The sequence below is a fragment of the Anas acuta genome, chromosome 17 (genome assembly GCF_963932015.1).
Source record: "Anas acuta chromosome 17, bAnaAcu1.1, whole genome shotgun sequence".
Classification (NCBI taxonomy): domain Eukaryota; kingdom Metazoa; phylum Chordata; class Aves; order Anseriformes; family Anatidae; genus Anas; species Anas acuta.
Window position 1 is genome coordinate 3543146 of NC_088995.1, and position 18176 is coordinate 3561321.

Genomic DNA, 18176 nt, shown 5'->3' on the forward strand with positions numbered 1-18176 from the left:
TCCTGGCTGCAAAATACGTTTGATGTTCTCTGACTATCAGTAAAAATCCCTTATAGTTCCTGATGCTAGATGACTCTTAGCAACTGGTTTATCCTCACAGAACAGTCCTTTCTATGCCAACCTGAAAAGATAAACAGTGAAAAGATAAACAGAAAGGGAAAGGAAAACCAGTGGAAGGGTGCTAATAAGCAATAATATGATCTAAGTGCAGGACTAGGAGAATTTTATTTAATGTCTTACTGGGTTAAATGATAAGTAAATGTAACAGTGTTGCACTGCATGGTCCAGAAATCTTACCCTTCATTTTCATTTCAGTCAGGTTATTTTCTTATGAAATATTTCAATGTCCTAGAAAACTTCCATCTCTTTAATGGTTTGCAGGTCAGCTGCCAACTTTGTATGACTTTCATTTTGATGGTATTCAAAAAAAGTGGGTACCTTGGATGAAACTTGTTCCTGAATATATTCATAATCCTCAAAAGAAATTTCTTGACATTCTAGGTAAGTATAAGATAAAATATAGCGATGTTATATTTTTAATTTATAATGTGTGGCCACTGAGTGGGTGGCACTTAACATGAGACCTCCTCTTTCTGTGATGAAGGTCATCTGCTCATGTTCAGTTTCTGGTGATGGCAGAAATCAATTTCTTTAATGTTCTTGTCACCGCTTAATAGGGATAGAGTTAATATATACAGCACTGTGTAATAAAGAAATGAGGAAAGGATGAATATATTTTTTTCAATGCCTAAAACTTATTAGGAGAGCCAGAAGAGCAGAAAATAGATTCACAATCTGCTCTGCCAGAAACCCTAGGAAAAATCTCAGACCAGTGGTTCAAATGCTCAGTAGATAAAAATTACATTCTTAAGGCCAATATTGGTTGTTACTTAAAGCACTCTATAATGGTGAAAAGTGCTTTCCATAGTTAACGGCAAATTGACCCAGGCTGTTTTATAGTAGGATTCAGCAAGCACAGGTTAACTTCACTGACACAAGAGATAATGGTATGATCCCTGAAGTTGCTCCTGATGGCAGGCTATTCACAAAGAGCGAAATTAATCTCTGTAGAGTTCAGAGAAAATGCTTAGGATCCAAATAAGTCCTGATTATGTCCTTGAAATAGGACCTAACCAGTCCATGGCCCTCCTATATGGAGGAAAAATTCTTTTCTAACAGATCTATAGTAGAAAAGATCCCAATGATAAAAGCTGAAAAGAGATAGTGAAGCAATTAGAAATTTCCTTTGACATTGGTAGTGAATTGATATTTCATATTATGTCTTTGTGCAACTGCACATTAATACTTGGTGAGTCTGATCCAGCACTATTCTATAAATATAAATCTCCCAGCTGTACTGTACTGCATTTTAATTTAACCTGCTGTCCTATTCATAATCTTTTTCAGTGCCTACAGTGGAGACAACACGCACTACTTGGTTGCTAGAACAGATGGTAAAAATAAAACACCCAGTTGTTCTTGTAGGTGAATCGGGTACTTCTAAAACAGCAACTACACAAAACTTCCTAAGCAATCTGAACAAAGACCTTAATGTATGTATTGAGTCATTTTGCATTTTTTGTAAAGCTGCATTTTCATGTTGTGTCCTTGTGTTAAATTTCCATTATGAAGCCTGAGCCTGTGGGTAGCAATATTAACTTTAGCCTCACATGGGTTCAGAGATTGAACTGCAAACTCAGACACAAAGTGTGTGGATGATTTGAGAATACCTAAAGATCAGAAATGTTTTTGTTTTTTTTTTTTTTTTTACTTTATAAAGTAAAGCAAATGTATATTGTCAAAGATTTAAGAACAGGATTTTTACTTTTTTTTTTGTCATGTGTAATTAAAGTGAATAACTGGACCAGAGGAGTGTTTCCTGTATGTCCAATAATTTAACACAAAAAATATCTTCTAGAATGATCTAGTTTAAAAAAAAAAAAAAAAGGAAAAGGTAAAAATCCATTCTTAACCATTTCCTCCCCTTTGCAGATGCTGCTAGTGATTAACTTCTCTTCTCGTACAACATCAATGGACATTCAGAGAAATCTAGAGACAAATGTAGAGAAAAGAACTAAAGACACTTACGGCCCTCCCATGGGAAAACGTCTCATTGTTTTCATGGATGATATGAATATGCCAAGGGTAAGTTGTGAATGGTTTGCCAGGTAGTTTAGAAACATCTGGGGGGGGGGCACTGCTGTGGTCCCTTCATATATAGATCCAGCTGTATGAAGACACAAGATCTTGTATTACAAGTCAAGGAGATTCGTGGTAAGTGTGTAACTGGATTTCAGCTTAGAAACTTTGGAACAGTTGGACTTGTGAGCAGCATGGAGTATTTCTGTCTATTACAATCTTTGTCTTCTATATAAAAAAATATCTCCTTTTGGATCACTTCTTTATGCCAATAAAAACATTTGTCTGTGGCCTGATATTGGTTGCAGGTTGTCTCCTGTAGAAATCATGCCTTCCTCTTTGCAAATGGGTCAGGAGAGTATGTGTGTATGAAGTTTATCTTGGAGAAGAGGCACTTCTGCTATATGAGACATTGGAATGAACATTCACAATCAATGTCAGAGCTTTACAAAGCGTCATTTAGTCCTTGTAACGTTCTCTTGAGTAGGGAGCACAATATTTCCACATTTATAGCAGTATTTGGTGTGGTGATGTACTGTGCTCTAAATATCTTACCTCTTTTCTGTTGCAAAGGTTGATGAGTATGGAACACAGCAACCCATTGCCTTGTTGAAGCTACTACTAGAAAAAGGTTTCTTGTATGACCGTGGTAAGGAGATGAACTGTAAAATTTTCCGAGACCTGGGTTTTATTGCTGCCATGGGGAAAGCTGGAGGAGGTCGGAATGAAGTTGACCCTCGATTCATCTCACTCTTCAGTGTTTTTAACATACCTTTCCCTTCTGAGCAATCACTGAATTTGATCTATACCTCCATCCTGAAAGGCCACACTGCGGTAATTTCACTTTTTAAAGGATTTCTTAACATGTTAATAATTTTGAAATAGACATTTATTTCTGTATTGTCACAGAACCTGAAATCATTTCTTATTTCCTGCTTATTTAGAATCTCATGCAAACTTTTCCCTGCTTGTATTTTTCAAGAGATGTGTTCACACTGTGTAGATAAATTCTTGAATAATATGTGAACTTTCAAGTAAGGAGGTAATTTGTAAAACTGGTACTTTTCATAGGTTGAGACCTGTGAATCAATTGGTTATGGTTCCTATAACCACATACACAAAGGTCAGCGAAGTCTATCCCAAATGACAGTGAAAAATTCAATGTAATGCAGTAGACTGCATTACTATGCAAGTGAACTGCAACATCGAGTTAGAAGAGAGCAGTTTATTTTTTCTCCAATGGAAGTGCTGTAAAAAATCCCAGTCATGGAGTGTGATGTTATTTTCAGCATTGTGCAAACTTGGGGGTAAAGATGGACCCTGCCCGAAACATTTAACTTCAGAATGTTAATACTGCACAGGAATATGAATTTCTAAAAATTTTGCCCTTAAAAAAAAATTGCCCTTAAAAAATTTGCCCTTAGTTATTTGAAATATGCCAAGTCGGGTTAAAAGCTAGAAAGCAGAATGTGTTTGATAGTATTCAGTTTTGTATGGGCAGTTGCATCAAACGTTCTCTTCTTTCTCATGTTTGCAGATGTTTAATGAGTCTATATCAGAAATCTCTGAAAGGATGACAGAGTGTACTTTGAAGCTTTATAAAATGATTGTCTGTGACCTACCCCCTACTCCTTCCAAATTCCATTACATTTTCAACCTGCGGGATCTTTCCAGGGTCTATAATGGACTTACTCTTACAACCCCAGAGAGGTAGGAATATAAAAATTGCCTTCAGTGGTCCTAAACCTATTTATATGGGATGAGGCTGGGTGAAAATGAGGCAGCTTGGTAGTATGAGAAATCAATCACATTTTGTCACTTTTCTTTAAACTTTCAGCAAAATGAAAAGATGTTTAGGAACATCATAAATTGTGATATTATTATTGATGACAAATATTGATACATCAGTCTTTCTTAAGTAAGATATCTGGAGGTAATAATGAAAACTTTTTTCATTCTTATGAAGAGAACAATATCAAAAGAGATTTTTTAAAAAAAGCTCAGACTTCAGTCAGTGTTACTAACTCTGTGGCCTTAGGAATCTTATCAGTTTGTTTGGTGCAGTTTGATATTTTGATATTAATGCAGGTTTCAAACAGTCACCCAGATGGTGAGAGTTTGGAGAAATGAGTGCCTGAGGGTTTTCTATGACAGGCTGGTTAATGAAACAGACAAAGCATTGGTGAGTAATTTCTTTAATTTTTTTTAGTAGTCACTGAGTATTACTGTGGCAACCAGCAGTATTACCACCTGAAAAGCAGTATTACCAACTGTTGCATTCCAGTCTTGCACTCGTAATGCAGATTTGTTTAAATACTATGTTGCTCGATTAACTTAAAACATGGTATGAGGAGTTTTTGTTTCTAAAATAAAGTTACCATGGCAGACTAAGTGAGCAGATCTGTTGAAGGAAAAAAAAGTGTAACTAGGTTTGCCTGTCTGGGAAGGTTGATTAGCAGTGGCACGGCTGCCAGAGTGTGAGAGCAGTGCAGGAGAAATCTCAGGAAATGACTCCTGTTTCAAATCAGTATTTTCCTTTAGGAAGGATTATATCAGAATGTGACTTTACAAACAAGTAGGAAAAAGAGAGGTAAGAGCTAAGTTTCATTTACTCAATTTTGGTTGTTATGGAACTCTAAAATTCTCCAAATTAAATCAAGATGAGAGAATTAAGCATTAAACATTAAATCAAGAGCAAATTACGCCAGTTTTATAGCTTGAGGATTAGGAAAGGATTTGGATAAAGTTTACTTACATGTAAGCTACTTGCAAAGCAACTTGCTTAGATAAAAAGTAGTAGACTTAGGTGGCTTCATATTTTTCAGCTTAAAATTTTTTCTTCTAATATAGAATGACAGAGTTCCAGATCAATTTTCACAAATGAGGGTAATTATGTTGCAGCTTTTCTGTATTTCTACACTTAATTCAGATTTGCGAAATTTGTGAGCAATCTTGGTGATAAGACATCAATATGAATGCTGAGAAGAACATTCATTAATATAATATTAATACAAATATAACATATTTTTTTTTATCAGGTTTGTCCTTTTTTTTTGTCTTAAACTTCTGCAGCTTAGTATTAGATCATTTTATATCATAGAACATAAACAATAGGAGGCTGTGGTCTGTGGATCTTCTGGTGACATACTATTCCCTTGAAATCAGTTAGTGTTTTAGCAAAGACTCTGCATTATCAGTGTCACTCTTCTGAGTGTTCCTGGACCTAGAAATACCTGCTTTGTTAGGTTGCCTGACTAATTTCATTTATTTGAAGGTACAAGGCCATATAAAAAAACTGATTGAAGAGAATTTCAGAGATGAATTGGAACAGGCCATGAGGGATCCTATTCTTTTTGGAGATTTCAGAATGGCACTGAGTGAAGGAGAGCCTCGTATTTATGAAGATATCCAAGACTATGATGCAGCAAAAGCTCTCTTTCAGGTAGTGTGCTTCAGCTTGGAACTGTGCATGATTTTGTCTCTCTGCATGCAGAGTGTGCTGGAGCCTGCCTCAAACAGTAAGAATTTTGTTCTTCTATGTGCACGTTGCAACAGTGAGCATAGAAGAACAACCTCCCACCCCCTTCTGTGGTCTGGAGTAATGAAAATTGAGTATCATCTATGGAGTTGGCTGTGCTTTCCAACTGTTTACTTTCCCTGATGATCTTTTGAAGCAGTAATGCTGCAAAATAGATTGTTATTTTATTAAAATTATTGTTTGCTTGATTTCCTAGTAACATTCTGACCACCTTTCTCTGCAGGAGATTTTGGAAGAATATAATGAAGTTAATATTAAAATGAATCTAGTCCTTTTTGATGATGCTTTGGAACACTTAATCCATGTACATCGCATCATGCGGATGGATCGTGGCCATGCCCTGCTTATAGGAGTGGGAGGCTCAGGAAAGCAGTCTCTTACAAGATTAGCTGCCTTTACAGCTGGATGTGAGGTTAGTGACTGTGCATCTTTGCAGTGAAAGAAGAAAAGGAAAGCAATACTGGAATCAGGATTAAATTGAAGGGGGTTAGGAAGAGAAAGTCAATCAAGATACAATCAGGCTGTTTTTCTCTTCCATGTGAAGAGAAAAACATTGCTTGGAGGTCTAGACAGTGGATGATCTAGGCAGAAACCCTGCTGTGACTGATACTGTAATATTAGGAAATGTTCCTCCCTCAACAGCCTCTTACAGAGGCTGTTGGCTTGAAAGAGAAGAACAAAAAAGGAGGGTGAATGCAAAGTGCAATCAAATTTTGAAAGTGCGATCCTGCAGGGCTGTACAAATGTAGTTGTTTAAAAAGAATGTAGCACTTAATTTTTTTGATACTTACACATTTACTGAAGTTAGTATATAAACCAAAACCTTTGATTCAATCTAATTAAAATTGAGTTTCATAGTTACCGTCATGTCTTGCATCCGTGTCTTCTCAATATATGTTTGCATCCTCAGGTATTTGAGATCATCTTGAGTCGAGGATACAGAGAAAATAACTTCCGAGAAGACTTGAAAAATTTGTACCAGAAGCTGGGTATCGAGAACAAGTCAATGGTCTTCTTGTTTACAGATGCCCATGTAGCAGAGGAGAGTTTCTTGGAACTCATCAATAACATGTTAACTTCAGGTGACACAGACAGCCTGAATTACTGCCAATTAATATGCTTGTGAATTGTAATCTTGCGTGCACCCTTGGTCCAGCTATTACAGTTTCACCCTGTGTCCTCTGCTGATTTAGTTAGTTGCACCTTTCAGTACTACCTGATATTATCTTGGCCTTAATGATGGCTTTTTCACATAATCTTACTGTCATTTATATGCATTTGGGAAGGCTATAAGGGTTAGTTCACACTGATCATAGTGTTGCAGGAGTCTCAGATTTCTTCCAAGACTGGACTACATCTTCACAGTTGCATTTAGTCACAGGCCCACCTTTTCTCTCATTTGCTTTGGAATTGCACTCACCTGAAATGCATCAACTGCTTGTATGTTTATTCTAAACTATAATTTAGTATCTTTTATTGTATACAGCAGTTGAAAATGAGCAGCAGCTGGCACTGTGTGACCACCCTCCTTATATAAGTTCCTATACAGTCTGATTTGAAAGGAGATGTATTAAATCTCAGCCCTTTCCTTGTGTAGTTCTACAGGTTCCATTCTGCTTATGGCAGTCATTAGGGAATTTATGTGATATTACCATGTGACTGAGAGAATGAAAATGAATTGATGGTTTGCAGGCACTAATGATGATTTCCTCTGCAGAGTTAAAAATGTTTTGTGTTCTTGTGACATTTTGTTTATGTTGCTGAAGCCCAAACAAAACCAAATCTTCCTCTAAATCCCCTTGCATCATCCTAAGTACTTACTCTATTTTCCATAGTGGCCTGGGGTAGAGAAGGAGGAGAGATTAATAGGTTCATCCAAAACTGCCCAGAATCATTTTGGCTGAACTAAGTTTAAAACCTGTGACTCTGATTTCTCATCTTCTCTGCCCCAGCACTATGGTTACAGGTTGTTCTCACTAGCATTCTTCTGTCCTTATGTTCCAGGAATGGTGCCAGCCCTTTTTCCAGATGATGAAAAAGACACCATAATGAGTCAGATTGGAGATGAAGCTACTAAAGCTGGTGTGAATCCAACTAAAGAGAGTGTCTGGCAATATTTTGTAAACAAATGTACAAGCAACCTTCATATTGTCCTGGGAATGTCCCCAGTTGGAGACAATCTGAGAATGTGGTGCAGAAATTTCCCAGGTATTAATCGTATACGCTGGTTAGTCCCTTCCCTGTGAAACACAGGTTTGCAGGCAAGAGAAAATCTCCAGCAGGCATTCACACTTTATGGCAACTAAAGCTAAGAAGAGCAGGTTTCATGATTAGACACTTGTGTAATTTTTTTTCCAGTTAATTACCACATATCAGTGTGTATTATTGATTAACATTTACCAGATCAGTTCATTTTCCAGCTGAATGGTTAGAAATCAATTAGTCATCTTCATTGACCTGGAACTACACAGGCAGCCTATGTCTGCAGCCTCTCTTCTGTACTTACAGAGGAATGCATCATATTAAATCGTTATGAAACTAGGATGGTGGTAAGTGAAACATTTGTGTATCCAAAAGCAAAAGAAGAGCAGGATGAGAGGGACACCTACTGAGAGAAAAACCACCTGAGCCAGGTGGACATTGCTGTATAACAGGTGGCTGAAAGAAGACCTGAGAGACAGGAGCCACATGAATGGGGGGTACTGGTGGGAATCCCAGCCCAGATACTAAAACATCTAGTTACTGCTCTTGACTATATCCTGCAGAATGTTACAGTCTAAAAAACAGTATGATAGTGTTAGCAGGACAGAGATGCAAAGTTGACTGTTTACTATCAAAATAGAAGCATTGGCTTTGTGATAATTATTGTTCCTAAGTAGGAATCAAATAAGACAGATCCTGCAAATTCTTTATGCAAATGAAGCACAGGATGATCTGGCAGATTAAGGTCTAGTTTTACAAAGGAATTGTTTCAGGTAACATTATGCTTTTATTTTAAGGTCTTGTCAACAATACTGGTATTGATTGGTTCTTGCCCTGGCCCCCCCAAGCCTTGTTTGCTGTTGCAAAATCCTTTGTAGGTATGTAAAGTGTCAGTATTTTAACTCCTTAACACTTGGGCTAGCCTAAGAAACGTGTTCTTTAGTTTGAAATTATTGTAGGTCTCATTTTCCCATTGTCATTGCTATTTTAAGTCTACATGGGTAATGCAAAATCCTGGTCAAAAATGTTTTTGGATGCAATTTTCCTACTCAATTAGATTTAAAAAAATTGGTGAAATTCAGTCTCCCAACTCTGGAGACAATGTGACGTGGCTACCTGCTACCAGGAGGCCTGTGTTCTCTTCTGAACTCTGTCTTGACCTTGCTTTTTGCTCCAGAAAGCAGATTTTTTTTTTTTTTCTCACCTGGCTTAAATGTATGTTAAAGAAGGAAGATGGTCATTGACATACTCTTAAAAAAAAGTCTGATTTGTTTTTGTTTTCTTGGCCCAATTTTAGGAGGTAACACACGTGTTCCAGCAGAGATTTCCAAGTCAGTGGTTGAGCACATGGTCATGGTGCATGAATCGGTAGGGGATTTTAGCAAGAGGTTTCTGCAGAAATTGAGACGTAGCAACCATGTTACACCAAAGAATTACCTTGATTTTATCCATACTTATTCAAAACTGTTGGAGGAGAAAAATGAGTTCATTTTAGGTAAGGCTGTGTAGCCATTTTCTCCTTTTTAATAAACAATGTAAATATTAAAAATAAAATAGTGAAATGTGGTGAAAATGGGTGAAAATCCCACATGTTACCCACATTATGCAAAAATAATGTTATCTATACTATCTCAAATGTTGTGCTGACATCTGTTTTTGACATTGGACCAATATCCTGGCCATATATGAATGTTCATAATCTGTCTACTGGTATGTTTTTCCCAAAGTCTTTTGTGGATGAACCTTAGCCAGAGTTTCCAAAACAGACACTTGTCTGCTTGGGTAAGAGTGATTAGATTTAACACCAGCTCAGCCTAGCTCATGGTTTTACATTCTTCCTCAAGCAGCAATTCTTGCTCGTACTTCTGTGGGCACTGAAATATGTGAAAAGGATAAAACATGACAGTGTAGTAGGAAAAACAAGCTGTGGTGCCGGGCCACTATGTGGCAGCTCAGGTGACATTAACACCTTCTAGGGTGAGCGGTTTAGGAAACAAAAAATCTCTCACAGTGATTTTCCTTTCACAACTGAGGTTGCCCTGCTACAAAGTGCACCTATAAGTATATTTACCTTCCATGACATTGTCTATTGCTGTGCAATAATTCCAATGAATCAGTAATATTTCTCTCTTTTGTTTCCTTACTAGCACAATGTAAAAGGCTGGATGGAGGCTTAGATAAACTGAAAGAAGCTAGTATACAGCTGGTTGAGCTGAACAAGAAACTTGCAGAGCAAAGGATTGTGTTAGCAGAAAAGTCAGCTGCTTGTGAGGCTTTGTTAAAAGAGATTTCGGCAAACACAGAAGTAGGTAGGTGGTTTACAAATACTGAAGAGTCCCACAGGCTAAGCAAGGCTTACATAGTCTGTGTTGGGTCAGAAGACACTCTAAGAGCTCAGACTGCTTTTGGAGATGACCCTTTTGTTCTGTCTATGCTGATTTGGTATCTTGCTAGAAGAGTAGGTCCTGTATCGTACTCGGATTGCCATTGCTTTGCACACCTGATTACCATGTTCTGCACTTGTCTTCCCTTACCAAGGTATAGGGTGTAATGTGGGAAAGAGAAATTAGCAAGAAAGGGACCTTGTCATTCAGAAAATTGCTTTTAGAGGAAAGACAGGGAAGCAAAGGAGGAAAAGAGATTATGTATGCTTTGTGTGGAACACTAACAGTGTTCCTAGACTGATGATGGATGGAGCCCTGTAAACACTGGCAAGCTAGCTGTAAAGGGTACTGAGTTGATGGTAATTTCTGATTTTCAGCCAAGAGCAAGTCTACATTAGTACATGTTCTGCAAACAAATTTTGAATAACCCAGTTATGGTCCTGCTTTTACAATTCATAGCTGAGGAGAAGAAAAAACTGGCTGAAGAAAAAGCTGCAGAGATACAGGAACAGAATAGGATTATTGCTATGGAGAAGATGGAAGCTGAGTCAGCTCTGGCGGAAGTCATGCCTGTTTTAGAAGCTGCCAAACTGGAGCTGCAGAAGCTCGACAAGTCTGATGTTACTGAGATCAGGTGATTCATTCGGATGTACAGTAGCATAAACCCTTGGAAATTCACTGCAAGACCCTTGTTTGTAGGTCTGAACTTTAGCTTTATCTTCCTCGTATTCACAGTGTGTGGGTAAAGGTCAGGACATCAGTTGTCTGGGAGCAGAGGTCACAACAGAATCTCCTGACTTCTAGCCCAGGACGTCTCCTGAAGCCTGTTCTTCCTGCCCTTCATTTGATGTCTTCCCTGTAATTTCTACCCTGTGTCTGATGCACTGGAAACTGCTTTGGTTTCTGCTTGAGCAGTGGCTGTCCAAACCCCTTCATTCTTCCTCAATTTTTGGTCTGCATGAGTAGGAACACATAACAGTTACTTTTCAGGGATGCTTTGATAGCATCAAAGTATACTTCTCTGCTGAATTACTTCCTCCTTTGTTTTTATAATACACCTTGTATTTGGGGACACGTATGAAAGCACATCCAGTCTTTGGCTCTCCCAGAAACAGTAACAGCTTTCCATTCCCTGTCACACTTGCTTATTTTAATTTTTTTTTAGTAGATCTGTGGATTCATCCTGTACTGCTACTCCCAAAGGACAGCTGCCTCACTGCCCTAGGGAAAAATACAGATTAGGGTTTTAGGCCTTCCACTGCTGAAATCCTTTAGTCTCTTATTGATCAAATTGCCCAAATACAACAGTTGGTTTTGAGCTCATATCTAGTTATTTGTTTCTTGTCTGGGCTGGAATATGTTTTTCCCTTTGAGTAGGATGTCTTATGCACTAGCTGTTGTTGGCAGTCTTAATGGGAAGCACATGTTTGGCATCATGTGCTTTGTCTCCTCCATTATCTCTTTCACCTGTTTTCTAGATCATTTGCGAAACCCCCCAAACAGGTGCAAGCTGTCTTGGAATGTGTTCTTATAATGAGAGGGTACAAAGAATTAGACTGGAAGACAGCCAAAGGAATGATGTCAGAGGCAAATTTCCTGCGATCCCTGATGGACATAAACTTTGATGGAATTTCTTATAGCCAAGTGAAATCTATCCGAGGTAAGTAACTGACCTGTGTACTTGGAATGAATGCAGTAACTTGTTAATGTCGTTAGCCGTGTCAGTGGCAATCCTTCTGGTGTTCTTTGGAAGGTAGGATTCACTTTGTGCAAAGGGACAGCCATGTCTGGGGTGCTGCAGATGTTGTGCTGTTGGCATTACGGGATTTTTCAGAGTACAAACACCTTCTTCTCTGTGTTACATCCAGTTTGTGCCTTAGCTAGGGCTTCATACACTTTGGCTTAGAGCAGGCAAGAAACAAACACGACAGCTGAGCAGGCCCCCTGTTTGCTTTTAGATACTCAGAAAGTAGCATTACAACCTCATCCGCGTGGTTACAATTCGGATGTGATATGTACACAGTGGAAGAAGATAAGCTATATATAAAGGTTATTGGTCAAACTTTGCAGGTACTCCCAAAGTTGTAATCCATAGCTCCATTAAGAGGTGAATTTGATTCTTTCAACAAAATGGCATCTAACTTCTGTGGAGAAAATAAACCTTGATACTGAGATATGCTTAACAACTCCTGTATGCACTCCTTTTTTGGAGAAAGAACTTGAGAAATCGCTAGCAGTATTTTTTTGGTATTGTTCTAGCCCGGTACCTTCATCTTAAGTTCAGAGTCTCTTTAACATTTTGACAAATGTTTCATATTGTCTGTCATATTGTTGCTCAATATTGCTGGTATGGAAACCTTATTTCTTTGAGGATTTCTGCACTATAATTAACTCACTTTCAATATTTTTGTTTTTGCCCATTTAGCTCTGTTAAAGAATCTTAATACTACTGCCACTGAAATGGAACTTGTTAGCAGAGCAGGCCTGGGAATGTTAAAGTTTGTTGAAGCAGTGATGAGCTACTGTGATGTCATTAGAGAAGTCAAGCCAAAGAGAGAGAAGGTAGTGTATGGATTCAAACTGTGAGGAGGACAAAACATGATTGTTATTAGAAAAATAACACATCAATTTCACAGACAAGGCCCGTTTAAGAACTCTGAAGTGCTTAACAAGAGGTGTTTATAAATATTGCAGTAGGGGTGAGAAATGTGATATTCAGTGATAAACTGCTGTGTTTGTTGTGCTGTGATGCTGTGGTAGGGGTTCCCATCCACTCCATTGCATGAAGGAGGTGGAGGAATTTGGTCAGGTGGCATTTGGTAATCTAACATGGTTAGAAAAGCACAGTTTTTTAACTTTCTACTAAAAGCATACTTCAAAATGAATGGCATTTGGACAAGAGTAGAGCTCAGTAGTACACAATATCCATGCCCCTTGAGCACAGACCTTTCTCTTAATTTTTTTTTTTATTTATTATTATTTTTTTTTTTAATAAAGACTGGAAACTTAGCTGTGTTACCAAAGGAAATCTAATGTCCAGAAGATGATGTAGAGAAAATTTCTTCAAGAAAAGCTCTTTACATGCATCTAACCACTGATAAACTATATTCACTAGATGATGGGCCTCACAATTTTTGAGGTCATTGTTACTGAGTGGACAAACCTCCCTTTTTGTACAGGATAATAGTCTTGCAGACCTGCCAGGTATTGGTAGGACTGCTTACATGTACATGCTTAATATAACTTGTGTGTTGAAAGATCTGGTTTAGGAGACTTAGCTGCTTTGTAACTACAGTTTCAGACCATAATGTATATATTTAGGTTGGGGGGAGGTGGGTGAAAAACTGTGCCAGTTATTTTAGCTTACACTGTTTATTACCAGGATGCTTTAAAATAAATGAGATAGCCAAAAGAAATCCAAGAATTTAAGATTTCTCTCAAAAGCCTTTCTTTCCTCTGATACTCTTATATTTCCTTCTTAATGTAGGTGGCGAGGCTAGAACGGAATTATTACTTAAGTAAGCGGGAACTGGAAAAGATAAAGGCAGAGCTAGCTACAATTCAGGAAGAACTTAAAGCTTTGGGGGACAAATATCAAGAGGCAATAAAAGAAAAACAACAGTTACAAGAAGAAGCAGAGATTATGCAGCGGAGATTAGAAGCTGCTGACAAACTCATCTCTGGCTTGAGATCTGAGAACGAGAGGTAAATCTAGATTCAAAGAGGATCGCTCTTGACATTAGATGGCCATGTGCCAGGAATAAAATATATCAAACTGAGACATTTTTGGGAATGCCTCTTCCCATGATTTTTTTTTTTGTGAAGAGCTAATATTCATTCTAACTAATATTTATGAGACCTTGAAAAATGCTAACAACAATTTTAATGCAGATGAGAAAGGTGAATTAAGATTAAAAGGGAGAAGGTTCAGACCAACTCAGTGTCTGATGAGAGATAATAATGAGAGAACTTCTGACTGTAAGTTTCAGGGTCTGTTTCAATTTGCAGCTAAATTAGCACCAGTTAATGTACATAATTCCCATCCCCCTGTTACAAACTCACCCAGGATTCCCTTATTTTTCTTTCAGGTGGACAAAAGAATTAGAGGACTACAAAACACGAAAGTTGAATTTGCTTGGGGACTGTCTGCTCTGTGCTGCCTTTCTGAGCTACGAAGGAGCATTCAACTGGGAGTTTCGTAATGAAATGATTTATCAAATGTGGCAAGAAGATGTCCTCTCACGAGAGATCCCTCTCAGTCAACCGTTTAGGCTAGAAAGCCTTCTGACTAATGAAGTGGAGGTTAGCAGGTATGTCCAGTAAAGAAGTCCAATGACTACTGTATGTGAAATCATAAAGTGGGAGTCTGGATCTGAGTCTGTAGCATAGAATTGGCATTGTGGATGGAAGTGCACAGCCATTCTAGGGAAGAGAGCATTTTACTTTCATGCCTCAAAGATGGCAAGGAAGGAGACATTTTTTTTTCCTGGTTAGCAAGTGCACAGCCATTCTAGGGAAGAGAGCATTTTACTTTCATGCCTCAAAGATGGCAAGGAAGGAGACATTTTTTTTTCCTGGTTAGCAGAGGCTGTTTGCTATAACAGACCGTTGTTCTTTATATTCCAAGGACATTCAGTGAACCTGCACGCATATAATGCCTTTTTATATATATATTTTTTGTGAGTTACCTATAATATGTGTTCAACTCAAGGCCTAACAGGAGTCTTTTCATTGACTTCAGTGAATTTGGAAATAAACGCATGCCCAGGTAACCCATGTTTCAACTGCTGCAAGATTCCTCAGCAAATACAACAGTTGGTGTTTTGAGTGGTGTAGTTACAAATGACTCGGTCCGAGTTTTGACGCTGCTCTTGCAATCCCATACATTATATTGCTCTTTGTCCTGGTTTCAGTTAGCACAGAATTAATTTTCTTCCTAGTAGCTGGTGGAATGCTGTGTTTTGGCTTGGGATGAGAAGAGTGCTGATAACACCCCGATGCTTTAATTGTTGCAGAGCAGTGCTTATACTAAGCCAAGGACATCTCAGCCTTTTGCTCTGTCCTGCCAGCGGGCAGGCTGGGGGTGCAGTAAGAGCTGGGAGGGGACAGACCCAGGACAGGTGACCCAAACTAGCCAAAGGGGTATTCCATACCATCTGACGTCATGCTAAACAATATATAGGGGTGGCTAGCCGGGGGGAGGGGGCCGGACTGCTCGGGGTTAGGCTGGGCATCGGTCAGCGAGTGGTGAGCAATTGCATTGTGCATCACTTGTTTGTACATATTATTATTATTTTCCCTATTATCACCATATTATTATTATTGTTATTATTGTTATTATTATTTTGTTATTATTATTTTCCTGTCTTATTAAACTGTCTTTATCTCAACTCACGGGCTTCACTTTCCATTTCTCTCCCCCGTCCCAGAGAGGGAGGGGGGAGGGTGAGCGAACGGCTGCGTGGTGTTTAGCTGCCGGCCGGGTTAAACCACGACAGTCTTTTTGGCGCCCAACGTGGGGCCCGAAAGGTTGAGATAACGGCAGATCTGACCAGAGTGTGTTAAACTAAAATTGGTGTAAGGATTAGACCTGCTTAATAGTCACTTGTCATAATGCTGATTGCTTTAATCTCAACTCTGCTGCGCCTGTTTTCCAAATTGAGTATTATAGTACATTATTTTCCGTATTTGCTCTCTGTCGTGTTGTTTATCCTCTCCGGGCCCTGGTTTCAGATCATTATGGTGCTGTGTGTTGTAGCAATGGCTTATGAGACGATGAAATACGTGGTCATGACTCTAACTTGTTATTTGTATTCAGTAACATCGTCGACTCTGTACTTTGGAAACTGTATCTTGGAAACTATTAGCAATTATACCTATTGTTTTTTTTCATTAGGGAGTCAATCTGTGGAGGGGAAAGGGGAGGATATTTTTCCTTACTTGCTTACTCTCCCTTTCTCCTTCACCCCCCCTGTATCCTCCTGGGTCACTCTGCCTTCCTCCTTCACCACTCTCTTATCCCCTGAGCTTGTCACAATAGCTCTCCAAGATATTGAATATTTCTGGAATACTCAGAGTACCATAGTCTTGTTGTTCTGCCTCATGAATGCACTTCAGATTCTGCTTATGGTTAAACAACTACTTGGGAAGCTCATCCGGATATCTGCCCGGAGGCAGGATAGTTGTGGGTGGCAGGGAGTATGGGCGGATATGGGCAGGCATCTAGAGCAGTTGGCACCCCCAGTGTGTTGGAAATTCACCCCTGAACAATGGCAAAATCCTCAAAAACTGGCAGAATGCTTGAAAAAAAGGTGTCATGATTCTGGCAGTTCCAAAGTAACACAAATCATTGTAACGTGCTGGGGCCTGGCTCATGCCTATCGAGCTGCCATTGATACTGCTATCAACTTAGTGACAGACCCTGCGGCCACTCCAAGCCCTGTGACAGATCCAACGGCCACTGTGACCCCTACGGTGGACTCGGCAGCTGCTCCAGATCCGGTTCCTGCAGCCACTCCAGATCCGGTTCCTGCAGCCGCTCCAGATCCGGTTCCTGCAGCCGCTCCAGTCCCAGCTCCTGCAGCCGCTCCAGTCCCAGCTCCTGCAGCCGCTCCAGTCCCAGCTCCTGCAGCCGCTCCAGTCCCAGCTCCTGCAGCTGCTCCAGTTCCAGCTCCTGCAGCCGCTCCAGTCCCAGCTCCTGCAGCCGCTCCAGTCCCAGTTCCTGCAGCCGCTCCAGTCCCAGTTCCTGCAGCCGCTCCAGTCCCAGTTCCTGCAGCCGCTCCAGTTCCAGCTCCGGCCGCTACTCCAGTCCCAGATCCTGCAACTGCTCCAGCTCCAGCTCCTGAAGCTGCTCCAGCTCCAGCTCCTGAAGCCGCTCCAGCTCCAGCTCCTACTGCTGCTCCAGTCCCAGCTCCTGCAACTGCTCCAGCTCCAGCTCCAGCTCCTGTAGCCGCTACAGCTCCGGTTCCTGCAACTGCTCCAGCTCCTGCAGCAGCTCCTGTGGCCGTGTCAGAGAAACGAGCTGTAGCAGTGCAAGTTGACCCTGCAGAGGGTATTCCAACCCCTGTAACGGGGTCAGAGAAACGAGCTGTAGCAGTGCAAGTTGACCCTGCAGAGGGTATTCCAATCCCTGTAACGGGGTCAGAGAAACGAGCTGTAGCAGTGCAAGCTGCCCCTGCAGAGGGCATTCCAACCCCTGTGGCAGACCCTGTAACAAAGTCAGAGAAACGAGCAGTAGCAGTGCAAGCTGCCCCTGTAGAGAAGGTGAAAATATGGTACAGAAATTCAAGTCGTTTAGAACGCAGAGAGTCTTCTGCCAATCCAGGTAAGGCTTCTGCCAAAACTAAGTATAGAGATGACGAAGATGATGACGACGCTGGGCCATCAAGGATTCAGGAGGAGGAAGATGAGGATGCCGAAAGAGCAACAGTAACTACCCGAAGCCTAAACGAGCGCGAGCTACGAGATGTGCGAAAAGATTTTGGTCGCTGTATAGGTGAGCAGCTTGTCACCTGGCTGCTCCGGTGCTGGGACTCTGGAGCCAATTGTGTGGAATTAGACGGCAGGGAAGCCAAGCGGCTGGGATCCCTTGCTCGAGACGCCGGCATTGACAAAGCAATTGCAGATGGAGCACGACCCACCAGCCTCTGGAGGCGTCTCCTCTCAGCTGTGAGGGAAAGGTATCCCTTCAAGGAAGATATTTTATGTGTACCAGGCAAGTGGACCACTATGGAGAAGGGAATCCAGTACCTGAGGGAATTAGCCGTACGGGAAGTGATTTATGAGGATCCAGACCAGACACAAACATCCAAAGATCCAGATGAAGTCAAGTGTACACGACCCATGTGGCGGAAGTTTGTACGGAGTGCACCATCATCATATGCCAGCTCATTGGCAGTAATGGCCTGGAAAGA

At 40.3% G+C, this 18176-nt stretch overlaps 1 protein-coding gene across 1 annotated transcript in view; it reads left to right on the forward strand.

Moving 5' to 3' along the window:
* Positions 1-18176, forward strand: part of DNAH10 (dynein axonemal heavy chain 10) — a 63712-nt gene that overhangs the window by 28197 nt on the left and 17339 nt on the right. The window contains exons 43-60 of the mRNA XM_068654360.1: positions 382-501; positions 1408-1553; positions 1993-2145; positions 2713-2973; positions 3677-3849; positions 4228-4321; positions 5414-5581; positions 5901-6089; positions 6588-6759; positions 7682-7885; positions 8677-8757; positions 9177-9374; positions 10027-10188; positions 10723-10897; positions 11742-11923; positions 12689-12825; positions 13751-13968; positions 14352-14573. Coding sequence (XP_068510461.1) covers positions 382-501; positions 1408-1553; positions 1993-2145; positions 2713-2973; positions 3677-3849; positions 4228-4321; positions 5414-5581; positions 5901-6089; positions 6588-6759; positions 7682-7885; positions 8677-8757; positions 9177-9374; positions 10027-10188; positions 10723-10897; positions 11742-11923; positions 12689-12825; positions 13751-13968; positions 14352-14573 — 3055 coding nt within the window. The remainder of the gene's footprint in view (positions 1-381; positions 502-1407; positions 1554-1992; positions 2146-2712; positions 2974-3676; positions 3850-4227; positions 4322-5413; positions 5582-5900; positions 6090-6587; positions 6760-7681; positions 7886-8676; positions 8758-9176; positions 9375-10026; positions 10189-10722; positions 10898-11741; positions 11924-12688; positions 12826-13750; positions 13969-14351; positions 14574-18176) is intronic.